The 12,240-nt window shown below is 34.8% G+C and overlaps 1 protein-coding gene across 2 annotated transcripts in view; it reads right to left on the bottom strand.

Annotated features, from left to right (window-relative positions):
* ODAD2 (outer dynein arm docking complex subunit 2) overlaps positions 1–12,240 on the bottom strand; it is a 181,727-nt gene that overhangs the window by 89,336 nt on the left and 80,151 nt on the right. For both annotated transcript variants that reach the window (XM_055334519.1, XM_055334518.1), the window contains one exon: positions 34–148. In XM_055334519.1, coding sequence (XP_055190494.1) covers positions 34–148 — 115 coding nt within the window. The remainder of the gene's footprint in view (positions 1–33; positions 149–12,240) is intronic.

The following is a 12,240-nucleotide window of genomic DNA, read 5'->3' as shown; positions in this document are numbered from 1 at the left end:
TCAAGAAGGGATTGATTTGTAGTCTGTTCTTACCTTAGCATTTTGGATGCAGGGACAGAGGGCCCAAGCTGCACTGGCCTTCACGTCTGGATGAGGATTTTTCAGCAGGGACCACAGCAAACGAACTCCATCTAATCGATCAATTATCCTAGTGCGAGACCAAAAACAGAAGTATAAACTGTAATTGGTATTTAGGAATGAAACTTAAGTGGCCTATCTATCCACACAACTCTAATTTTTTTTCTCCTTGTGACATTTGGCTTAGATTTTTTTTTTTTCAAAACTAACAACAGCCAGGGAGTCTCGGTGGCTCAGTGGGTTAAGCAGGCAACTCTTGGTTTCAGCTTGGTTTTAATCTCAGGGTCGTGAGTTCAGGCCCCATGTTGGGCTCCACCCTGGATGTGGAGCCTACTTAAAAAAAAAAAAAAACTTTAACAGCAGGAATAGAATGTGCTACTGAACTGTAAGCTCTCTGATTTCAGTTTTAAATTCATGACACAGAAAGCAAGCTCTGGGATAATTATGATTCACGCAAATGTAAAATCAAGCCATGTAATTTTTTAATGAGTTGTACACAGACTGTTACTTAAATGTCAAAATACTAGTTTCTTTTATATAGTAACATCTATATACTTTCCAAAACAAATATTTATGCCTGAAAACTGTGAAGTTACCTTTTTTATTTGGTCTACACTTAATTGACTTACCTTACTATATGACATATTTTAAACTCTGCCAGTCCTAATCTAGCATTAGGAATTAAAATCATTACACCACAGTGCACCCTTTGTTAGGCATGGATAACACGTAACTTGTTTTCCATGTGCTCCTTTCTCAGCAAGACTAACATTGCAGACTGTGTTATAATTACTTAAACACACTGTAATCAAAATATCTTCATGACTAGCTGAAAAATGAATTATCATCAGAGTCATCTCTACACCATCTGTCTTCTGTTTATATATCAATCAGTCCAGGAAGCATAACCTTGCATTAAGGTCCATTGAGTACACTTGCAGTTGAGAAGATGGCCAAGCAAAACTTAATATCCTTTACAAACATGGCTTTGTTCAGAAAGATATGTTAAACTCAAAACAGATGAAAAAAGATAAAGAACATCAAAACTCCTTTGATTTTTAATCTTGAGTTAAACACATGTAGTATTTAGCCACAGACAGAATAAATACTACTAGTTTAGAAGACCATTCAAATTATCTCTTGAAAACTGACAGAAAGACCACTACATATCATATTGGAGATGAGTTGGCCAGGAAAAAAAATTTATTTCAACTGGTCCAAATATGATACCAGGTTGCATAACCTTATAAAATAGCTGGTAATGCAAACAGCCTGTAGTAGGATACAAATTGTCTCTTTAGAAAATGACTTTTAATAAGAAAGAAGCACACTGAGAAAGTATTTTAACAAAGAGTTTAACTAAATAGCTTTCCAAACTGTAAAGCTCTCTGTCGATATCATGCTGAGAGAAAAAGTTTTATTTCTCAACTGATGGAAAATGTAAAGAAAGATACCAAGCACTTCATAATGAATGATTTACTTTCCAAAATTAAACAATCTTACTGCCTTACATATGCCACTGAAAGCATAATTGATACTAATCCTTGGGTCTATTTTTTTCACATGCAATTAATTTCTCAGTGAACAATAGGTCTGTCCTACCCTCTTGCAAATGTAGCAGTAAAATTTGCATTGGTAATAGTTAACTGGACAGTGCTGGACATAACTTGACATTAGAGCAGAAATTATTTGCATGGTACATCTTTTCAGGTTTCTTTTAAAGGGATAATTCAGTGTGTTCTGGACTCCCACCCCTCTGACAAAATTTCACAATTAGCTATAAAAATTCACTATTAATTATAAAACTACATCTATTGTCCCCAATCATCACCCCAAACCTTAGGCAATTAATTCATTAGCTGCTTAGTTGTAACAGATGAGGATTGTGGCTTCATCACTGGTGCCTTAGAAGACTCAGCACAGCACAGAGTAATAACCTTAGATGAGGGGAAACGTGATTGACACACATTTGCAAGCACAGGAACTAACAAAGTCAGGTGGTAGCAGACTATAGGATTTAACTGGCCCTCCCAACTCCCTCATTCTCTGTATCAAGTTATTTACTGCTGATTTTTACTTCACAATAAGTCAAGTATTAGGGCGCCTGGATGGCTCAATTGGATGAGTGTCTGACTCTTGATTTTGGCTCAGGTCAAGATCTCAGGGTGATAAGATTGAGGCCAGGTCAGACCCACACTCAGCACAGTGTCTGTGAGTCTGCCTGAGATTTCCTCCCCCTTTGCCCCTACCCCTACCCCCCTGTACATGCTCTATCTCAAATAAAAAAAATCTTAAAAAAAAAAAAGCCAAGTATCTGCCCTTGCTTCCCCCTTCCACCTGCCAGCACCCTAATTCTGATCTTTACCACATCATATCAGGATGGCTATTGTAGCTGCACCCTTGGTTTGGGGTCTTCAATTTCTCTCAATTCTATCCATCCTATAATTCCTGTGAAATTGATCTTCCTAAAGGACCTTTTGGAGCTTCTGTAGTGGCTCCTTGAGAGCAGGTCCCCAGGTTTATTCAGTCTGTTCACCACACCACTTCGCACATTTAATCAATGCCTGCAATTCCCGGAGAAACTTTCCAATGGCTTCCCATTACCCCTGTGGTATTAAAACCCTGATTCCTGAACTCAGTAGTTATCATTTTCAATAAGCTGATTTATTCTTCCCAATTTCCTATATTTGGGCATTTGCTTATAAAACTCTTGTGCCATCTACGAAACACTAAGTGCTAAGCATACAGAAATAACATATACAGTCAATTCTCGTTACTTGGGGGGGTAGTTATGTTCTATTAAGTCATTGCAAACAGGGAATTAATCAACACTGAACCATTGCTCCTGGCTCTCCCAGGGAGAAATACAAAATTTTGTCCCTGAGAGCCTCTGTTCAGAACATTTTTGTCAAATGATCTATAACCATGTTCTATGTGTGTTTCTGTTCAAAGCACCTTGTTTAATATATATTGTTGATTCATTAACATTGAACCAGCCCATGGCCAGCAGCACTGCCATTCATCCTGAGCAAAGCTTCCTAACACCTGTAGTTTCTGTGTAAGGCATGTTATAATCTTCTTGCGCTTGGGAACATTAGACCAGATGGCTCTTTCCCTCTGCTTAGGGACCATGTTAAGCAGCAACATAACCAACTCAAAACACAAAAATGTGAAGCATGTGGCATGACACAGGTTGTAAAAAAGATGCTTGTTTACAGTAGAAGAGCTGAGACAAGAAGACAGCCTGGCCCTCTGTTCAGTATCGGCTGAACAGGTGCATGAGGTGACTTCAACTGTTCCTGCTCTGTGCATGTCTGTGAATGACAGCAAAAGTGCTGTACTGCTTTGGAGGTTACAAATAAATTTTAGCAGGGATGTGAAGTCACAAACATGGAATCTACAAATAGGATTTTAACTGTCCTTCAGGAAAGTACAGTCTAGTGAGGGAGATAAACTGTTATAATCCATTATGATAAATACAGTAGATGGGTGCATAGGGTTCCATATGAACACAAAGAGGACACAATAGTTTACTGACAGGCTACAGAAAGTCTCTCAACTGTGAGCCTTTCCCTATACCAGATCCAAAACAAGATAGTCTTTGCTCCATGAATCTAAAATCTCTCCCAACACAAATACATTCATTTCTAACCTCATTCTTTCAAAGTACCTGTTCAAGTTCAAAATCTAACCATTGTAACAATCTTCCATTTGAAAGTCGAAGGTGCGTTTTCATAAAATTTCTTTGAACTTTATTGCTTTTTGCATATACAGCCATGGGTTTATAGGTAGCATTAATTTACACCCACAGGCCATTGCAAATGGGTTTATCTCCTTTTGTATAGTTTTTAAATCTGATTAGCAGCTTGTTCTGAATTCGTTTTCAGTAGTAAGTAAGCTCTTCTCATTTTGATTATCAATTGAATTTTACATTAATTCTTTGACATTATAAACACAAAACTGAATTGTGTTTTCAAAATCTTCAATTTTATCGTAGAAGTCAAACTGTGTGGCTGGAAAAATAATAGTTCTAGAAAGATGAATACATATTCATACTCTATTAAACAAACCCAAACAAACTAAAAATGATGTCGCTGCTTGTTATGTTTCTTAGGGGTTTTTGTTGTTGTTGTTATGGTAAGATTTGCCAAGATTGTTAAGAAGGTTGGCTGGCTTGCCTGCCCACTGAGGACACGTATATCAACAAAAGTGAAGTGTCTGTGCCCACAGAGTAGGCATAGCTAAGGTTGTAGAGTTTCTTTCTGGCAATGTCAACAGAACTATATTGAAACCATGATTTTACATGATTTCTAAAAATCTCACAATTTTCACTGAAAAGTACACTGGTAAATATTATTATCTCGTGATGGCTCACAATAAAGGTGGTTGACCTGAGAGAACATGTTATTCTTACACCTTGTTAGAGGATGCAACTGAAATCTATAGATTTTAAAATCAAGTTGGCAACTCAGTAAAAATGGAAACATGAAAAGGATGTCAGAATTAAGTGGTCAGGGACACCTGAGTGGCTCAGTGTTTGAGCATCTGCCTTTGGCTCAGATAGTGACCCCAGAGTCCTGGGATCGAGTCCCACATCAGGTTCCTCACAGGGAGCCTACTTCTCCCTCTGCCTGTATCTCTGCCTCTCTCTATCTCTCATGAATAAATAAATAAAACCTTAAAAAAAAAGAATTAAATGATCATCTATGAAAAGCTACAATTAGAAAAGAATTTTACTTTTTTATAATGATTCTCAATGTTTTTATGTTTATCTCTCTAAATATTAGAGATTCTACGGGAGACCAAATTTGAAGAAAAAAGTGAACATGACAACCTCTGGAAAGTTATGTCCCAGAATTTCTTGGCCCTGGTAGTATAGAATGATAACCTATCCTTTTATAGTTGTGTAAACAATATGATTAGAAAAGTCCCAGAAACATTTTCTCAGGGGAAAAAAAATCATTCTTACAGTAAATATTAAGAGTGCCCACTAGGTGCCAGGTAATTTTTGAGGCACTGGGGATATTTCCATCTTGAAAGCAAACTGAAATCCCTGTTCTCATGGAGCTAATATTCTTTTGGGAAAAGACACAGAATAAAAGAGCAACCTGCACATTATATGAACTATTAAAGTGACTGGAAAAAAAATAAACCAGAGAAGTGTGGTGGGATAGACGAGTGGGGGTGGGGGGGGCGGTGCAAGGAGGCTGTCCATGCAACAGTAACATGTGGCAGTACCCCTGCAGGGGTGAGAAAAGCTAGCACAGGGCTACAGAAAACAGTGTTCTGGTACCTAGCGCAGTCCCTGGCATGAAGAACTAGTCATTTTCAGTAAACACTAAATGAAAGTTACTCTGTAGTTGTTACATGCATCCAATATTAATATTCGATCCTAGAGAACATATACTCCAACACTTTTATTACCCACTGAGAAAGCAGAAGTAGAGAGCCTAACCAACTCTGTATGATATGTGGTATGTTGGTTGGATATGCAAACAAAACATAATTTATTTTTTCTTTCTTCCCTGGGGAAAAAAAAAAGCATGATTTAGATGAGTGTGTGAAAAGCAGCTGAGGCATGGCTTGCCCAAAACAGAGAGCAAAATGAACCAACACAAATATTAATACTTATGGTTACCACAATGACAAGGTACCCATTCCACTCACTACCCCTTCTGTTTTATAATCTGCCTTTTTAATTCAATATATGTAATGGAGCTTCTGTGTCAATGAATGCAAATGAACGTAGATTCATAGTAATCATTTTTAATGACAAGTATTGCTATATTGATGTACCATAATATAGTTAACTGATCCTTTATTAATTGAAATTAGGTTCTTTCTGGTTTTGCAAAATAATAAAAATAACATTGCAAAGGCCATCCTTGCATTCTTTTGCAATGCACTGATTATTTTCTAAGGACACATACTGAGAAATGGAATTGCTCAGTAAAGATTTTGTATATTTTAATATTTAATACACAATAGCAGACTATTCTCCATAAAAGTTATGTCAATTTGATTCCACATACACAGATCATAAGACTACCAGCCACCAGCAACAGCAACTATCTTAATTTTGTCACTACATGCAAAAACTTTAATTTTTCATCTTAATTCTTTTTCTCCTTCATTATGGAATATTTCAAACATACTTAGTTTTTAATGGTAAATAAACATGAATAACACACAACTTTCAAAACCTCATTGCCAGTGTCATCTATCATTATAAGTGTGTGTTCCTTTTTTCTAAACCATTTGTAAGTGAATTAGAGAAATAATATAATTCACAGCTAAAATTTCAAGAAGGTCCTATCCTAACAACATCTTCCCTACCTTAAAGTTTTAGCATCTATTAATTATCCTTGCCTAAAATAATTATTTTATTGGGAGTTAGAGTAAACAAAATTAAAAAAAAACACTACATTTATTGACTGAATTCTTCAATAAAGAAGAGCTTCCTAGGGGCTCAGTTATCCTACAGAAAAGCAGAATAAGTTTAATCTATTCCCTTTAACCACTAATTTGTTGAGTAAGGAGTTACTATACTGGTTATTTCCAGTTGAAGAGGAAATTTTTCTTCTCTCTCATTTTCATTCTTCCTCAGTATTTAAAATCCTGTGTAATTAGATCTATCAATTATTTTCTTTACGATTTTGATCTTCTACTTATGCTTAGAATAGCCATCCATACCCCCAGATAGTAAAACTTGAATATTTCTTTTGTTCTCTTATAATACACTTTGCTTATACTTAAATATGTTAATTACCTGAATTGTCTATAAGAAGGAAGTGGAGATCCAGCTTTTTTATGGTCATTCTGTGATAGTATACTAAAATTCAAAAAAATATTAAGTATGGTGGATCTGTTTCCTCAGGCAATGGACATAAAAGCAAAACTGAATATTGCAACTACATCAAACTAAAAAGCTTTTGTACAACAAAGGGAACTATCAACAAAATAAAAAGACAACCTACTAAATAAGAAAAAAACACGTCTGATAAGGGATTAATAACCAAATATTTAAAGAATACAATTCAACACCGAAGCCCACAAATAATCTGATTAAAAAATAGGCACAGTACCTGAATAAGGATATTTCCAAAGATATCCGGATGGCCAAGAGACACATGAAAAGATTTTCAACATCACCTACCACCAGAGAGATGCAAATCGAAACCAAAATGACATGTAACCTCATATCAGTTATAATATCCTAAATTTTGATATGTAGTTATATAGTTATATATAGATATATATATTTAGCCTATCTATTGTATTCCATTTATCTGTCCATACTTGCACAATTCTTTTTTCTTTTCTTTTTTTTTTTTTTTAGAGAAGGAGAGAGCAGGGGTACGAGCAGAGAAAGAGGGAGAGAGAGAATCTTAAGTAGGCTCCATACCCAGTGAGAAGCCCAACATGGGGCTCAGCCTCATAACCCTGAGATCATGACCTGAAGTGAAATCAAGAGTCAGACATCAGTCAGACACTGAGCCACCTAGGTGCCCCTAATTGTTTGTTTTTAATAGTATGGGTAGGAGCTCTAAAGACTGAACAATAACCTGCCAATTGGATACCCTTTAATTGTATAAAATAATTTGTTGTTTCCTGATTAAGAGGCATTTATATAATTTGACTTAGATTATGTATTTTTCAAAAATGTTTATAATTGGTTTCAAAAGAAAGAAAATTCTGCAACCAGAGACACGAAAACTATTGTAAAAAAGACCAAGTGGAAAAGCTAGACTTGAAAACTGCTGTATGAGAAAGGAAGAATTTATTAGATGGGCTTAACAACAAACTGAAATTAGTAGAGAAAGGAATATATGAATTTAAAGAAAAGGCATCCAAACTGAAACATAAGGAGAAAAAATGAAAAAATAAGATTTCAATGTCTGTGGAATATTATTAAATAAAACAGCATGTGCAAATTGGAATTTCAGGAAAAAAAGAGGGAAAGAGAGAATGAGACCAAGGAATATATGCAAAGACAATGACTGAAGTCTTTCTAAAATTGATGGAAGACATTAATCCATAGGTCTGAGAAGCTCAGTGAACCCTAAACAGAAAAAAATACAAAGAAAACTACACCTTAAGCATTTCATAATCAAACTGCTGAAACCAAAGCTAAGAAGCAGGTCTTAAAGCCAGCTAAAAAAAAGACACATCGGGTATAGGGAATTAAAATAAAAACAAAATCTGACTTCTCACAATAAACAGTGAAAGCAAAAAGACAAGAAAATGGCATTTATAATGTGCTGGAAGAAAAATGCTGTTCATCTAGACTTCTAAACCAAATAAAAATATCTTTCAAAAATAATGATACAGCCCCTTCCCTGTGCCCCCAGAATAATTCAGCCCCAAAATCATTATGTGTGGGAGAACAATGTAGGGACCACAGTAGAAGGTAAAGTGCTTTAGAGGCCCTGCATGGGGTATTAAAGCCCAAGAAGATGAAGAAGGAATCCCTACATGCAGGATAAAGCAGGAATGTGGTATCCAGTTCTAAATCAGAGCAGCCCCTAGGAGTACAACTCAAGTGGGGAAGTGGAACCCTTGCAAAAAGAGAGCCCCTCGAGAATCAGCCTGTTGTGTAATGATGAGCCTGAACAGGGTGGGAAGTCTGGCTCGGGAAATAAGAGACTAAGCAGTATGAAGAGTGAAAGGGAAAGGTGGTCCAGCATGGGGTACCAGAGCTTGAATAGGATAAAGACAGCATAGCATGCAGGCACCTGGGCAGTCTGGCATGTTGAATCAGAGCCAAAGCAGAATGAGAACAGCATCTGCAAAGGGGACAGGATAGGGGTAAACATGGAGGACAGGTTATATACAGGGAGGGAAGTCTGATAAGTAGAGATGGGAATCAGTTTCTTATTGTCAATGGAAGAAATTACAAATACTGACAGAAAACTAGAAACAAATTTATAACTGTGGTGAACAATTTTAGCACCTCTTTCTCAGGGGTAATAGAATAGGAAAAAAAAATTGTAAAGATACAGAAGACTGAACAACACACTTAACCAACACGACCTAATCAACATTTTAAAAACACTACAACTGCAGAATGCACATTTTTTTTCTCCCATGCAAACAGAATATTTACAAAAATGGACCACATGGCCATACCATAAAGCTAAATGTGAAAAAGTTAAAATCCCAGTGAATATCATCTCTGACATGGTCTTAAATTACAAATCAAGCATGATATGGTTTCTGGAAAATACTCAAATTTTGGAAATTAAGCAACACCTGTAAATAACCCTTGGGCCAAAGGGAAGTCACAAAGAAATTCAGGAAATATTTTGAATCAAACAAAAAGAAACCGTATTTGTGGGATGTGCTAAAATGGTGCTGAGAGGGAAATATATAATAGCTTTAAATGCCCACGGTGGCAAAGAATGGACCTGTAATATAAACTATCACAGCTTTTACTTCAAGAGAGCAGAAAAAGCAAAAACTTAAACCTGAGATGAGTAAAATAAAATAATAAAAAGAAGATGAATAATACTGATAATCCACTAAAGTAATAGTTGACAAACTTCTTATGAAAGGAGACAGATAGTGAGTATTTTAGGCTTTGTAGGCAGCATATGATCTCTGTTGCATAGTCTTTGTTTTGTAAATATTTAACATGTAAAAACCATTTTTAACTCACATGTTATTAAAAATGGTCCTTGAGCTGCATCAGGGACTGATCAAAAAAGAGACACAAAAAGAGAGAGAACACATATTACTATCATTACAGAACCTACAAGTGATAAAACGATAAAAATAATAATACAAGGACATTATAAATAACTTTGTGCCAATTAACTGAACTTAAATGAAAACAAATATATTGAGAGAAACAAATGACATAATTGGTCCAAAAAGACATGGAAAATCTAAACAGTACCATATTTATTAAAGACACATAATTACCTTTAACACCATCAAATACAAATAAATCATCATCAACAAAAATCCTTTCCACAAAGAACTCCAAGTCCAGATGGTTTTGCTGGTGAATTCTAACAAACATTTAAGAAATAATCCTACACAAATTCTATTTGAAAACAGAAAGGAAAGATGATCTTTTGACTTGTTTTATAAGGCCAGCATAATCCATATGCTAAAACTTGACAAAAATATTACAAGAAGATTATAAATCAACATACCTCATCAATATAAACACAGAATATGAAACACCAGCTAATAAAATCCAAGAATAAATGAAAAGGGTAATATAACATGCTCAGTGATTTTATCCAAAAAACGGAAGGTTGACTCAATCTTCGACTCAACCTTCAAAAATCAATTCATGAAATTCACCTTGTTGTTAATAGAACAAAGAAAATTTATCTGATACTCTCAAAAGCTGTAGAAAACGCATTTTACAAAATTCAAAACCTATTTATGATTTAAAAAGCAAACTGGGAATAAATGAACTTCCTCAATCTGATAAAGGGCATCCACAAGAAACCTACAACTAGCAGCATACATAACAGTAAGAAATTGAATGTTTTATCCCCAAGTTCAGGACAGCACACAGATGTCTGTGCTCACCTCACTGTAACAGAGGTCCTAGCCTGTTCAACAAAGGAAAAGAAATAAAAAGCATAAAGATTGGGGGAAAAGAGGAAATTCTCATTATTTGCAGATAATATAATTCTATATGTAAAAAACCCTTAAAAATCTATAAAAATTTATTAGAAAGAATAAAGTTAACAAGGTTGTAAGAATACTCAAAGATATACTTGTATATATACAAGTATATTAAACAGTCACTGAAATTAAAGAAGACCTAAATAAATGGAGACATATGCCATATTAGTGGGTAGGCAGTCTCAATATTATTAGGATTTCCACTCTCCCAAATTGACTAGATAGGTTCCTAACAACATTTATTAAGTGTTAAAATAACTATAATTTTGAACAAAAAAAGTCAGACAAAACAAATACATACTATGCTTCCATTTGTTTCCAAGTAGAGACAGGACTGAGCTATACAAGGAGGCATTCTCAAGAATTATGAAAACAAAAGCAAGATATGAAATGCCATAAAAGGCAAGAGAAGGGCACTCCCTGGAGTGAAGAGAGGTGGCAGTGGATACCTTGCAGTAAGGAGGAATAGCTAGGAAGTTTTTAGGGTAATGACAATATTCTTGGCTTGGGTTGCAGTTATAGGAGTCTTCCCTTTTCAGTACATTACAAATATGTACATTTGCATCATGTACTTTCCTTTATACATATTACATTCCTCAAAATAAATGTTTGAAAATGCGTTTTAATTTCCATACACAGATATATATTCTTTCTATCACAAGAAATGATACTGAACAGCTCATTTAATTCAGCTGTTAAACTAAGCACACATCACAACTGGATAAAATATATAATATGAATAAATAGAATCCACATCATCTTCAAATTAAAAATCCCTACAGCTTGTTTTAAAATGAGAAAATGAAGATTCAGAAGATGAAATTATTCACGTAATTACTTTGCATTTGTCATTTGTTATCAGGCAAATCCATGTGCTTTTAAAAGTATGTAGATGAGAAACAACAAAAAAGAAAACGTGAAAAGCAGGAAAAATGTTCTTAGTGATATAAATATATAAAACATACTCTATTTTACGTCTTGCATAAACCCTAAAAGGTCAAAAGACTGGTTCTGTGGTAAAAGAAATATTTGGGCAGCCACAAAGAGATTAAATCTCTTTTGTATACAAACAAGCGTAGCTTTACTTTTTCCCCTCTTTTAAAAAGAACAAATAAACCCAATGTAAAAATAAGAAAAAACTATGTAAATGCAACATAATTATGTTTAAACCACAGAAGACAGGAAATTTAGAGTTACAGATTCCATGGTAAGTTTTAATTCTATCCTTGTGTACATGTTTTATAAAAAGAGTCTTTCATTACATGATCACATAACACTATACCATGTAACAATCAGTTCAGCAAATGTTTATTTTACAATGTGTGGAAGGAAAATATTTTATAGAATAAATTACAGGAAATTAGTACATTATTTAGGTAGATTGCTCTGTAAATTTTCTGAAAGTCTTGGGTATTTACTGAATATTAATAGAAACACTCTTTTCTTATCTTCTAAAGAAAATGAAATTTAACTCATATGGGTAAGCACTTATATTTGAAAGTTGACCTTTAGATT

The sequence above is a fragment of the Nyctereutes procyonoides genome, unplaced genomic scaffold (assembly GCF_905146905.1).
Source record: "Nyctereutes procyonoides isolate TBG_1078 unplaced genomic scaffold, NYPRO_anot_genome, whole genome shotgun sequence".
Taxonomy (NCBI): domain Eukaryota; kingdom Metazoa; phylum Chordata; class Mammalia; order Carnivora; family Canidae; genus Nyctereutes; species Nyctereutes procyonoides.
Note: the sequence above shows the minus strand (reverse complement) of the source record. Positions and strands in the feature narration are given on the sequence as shown.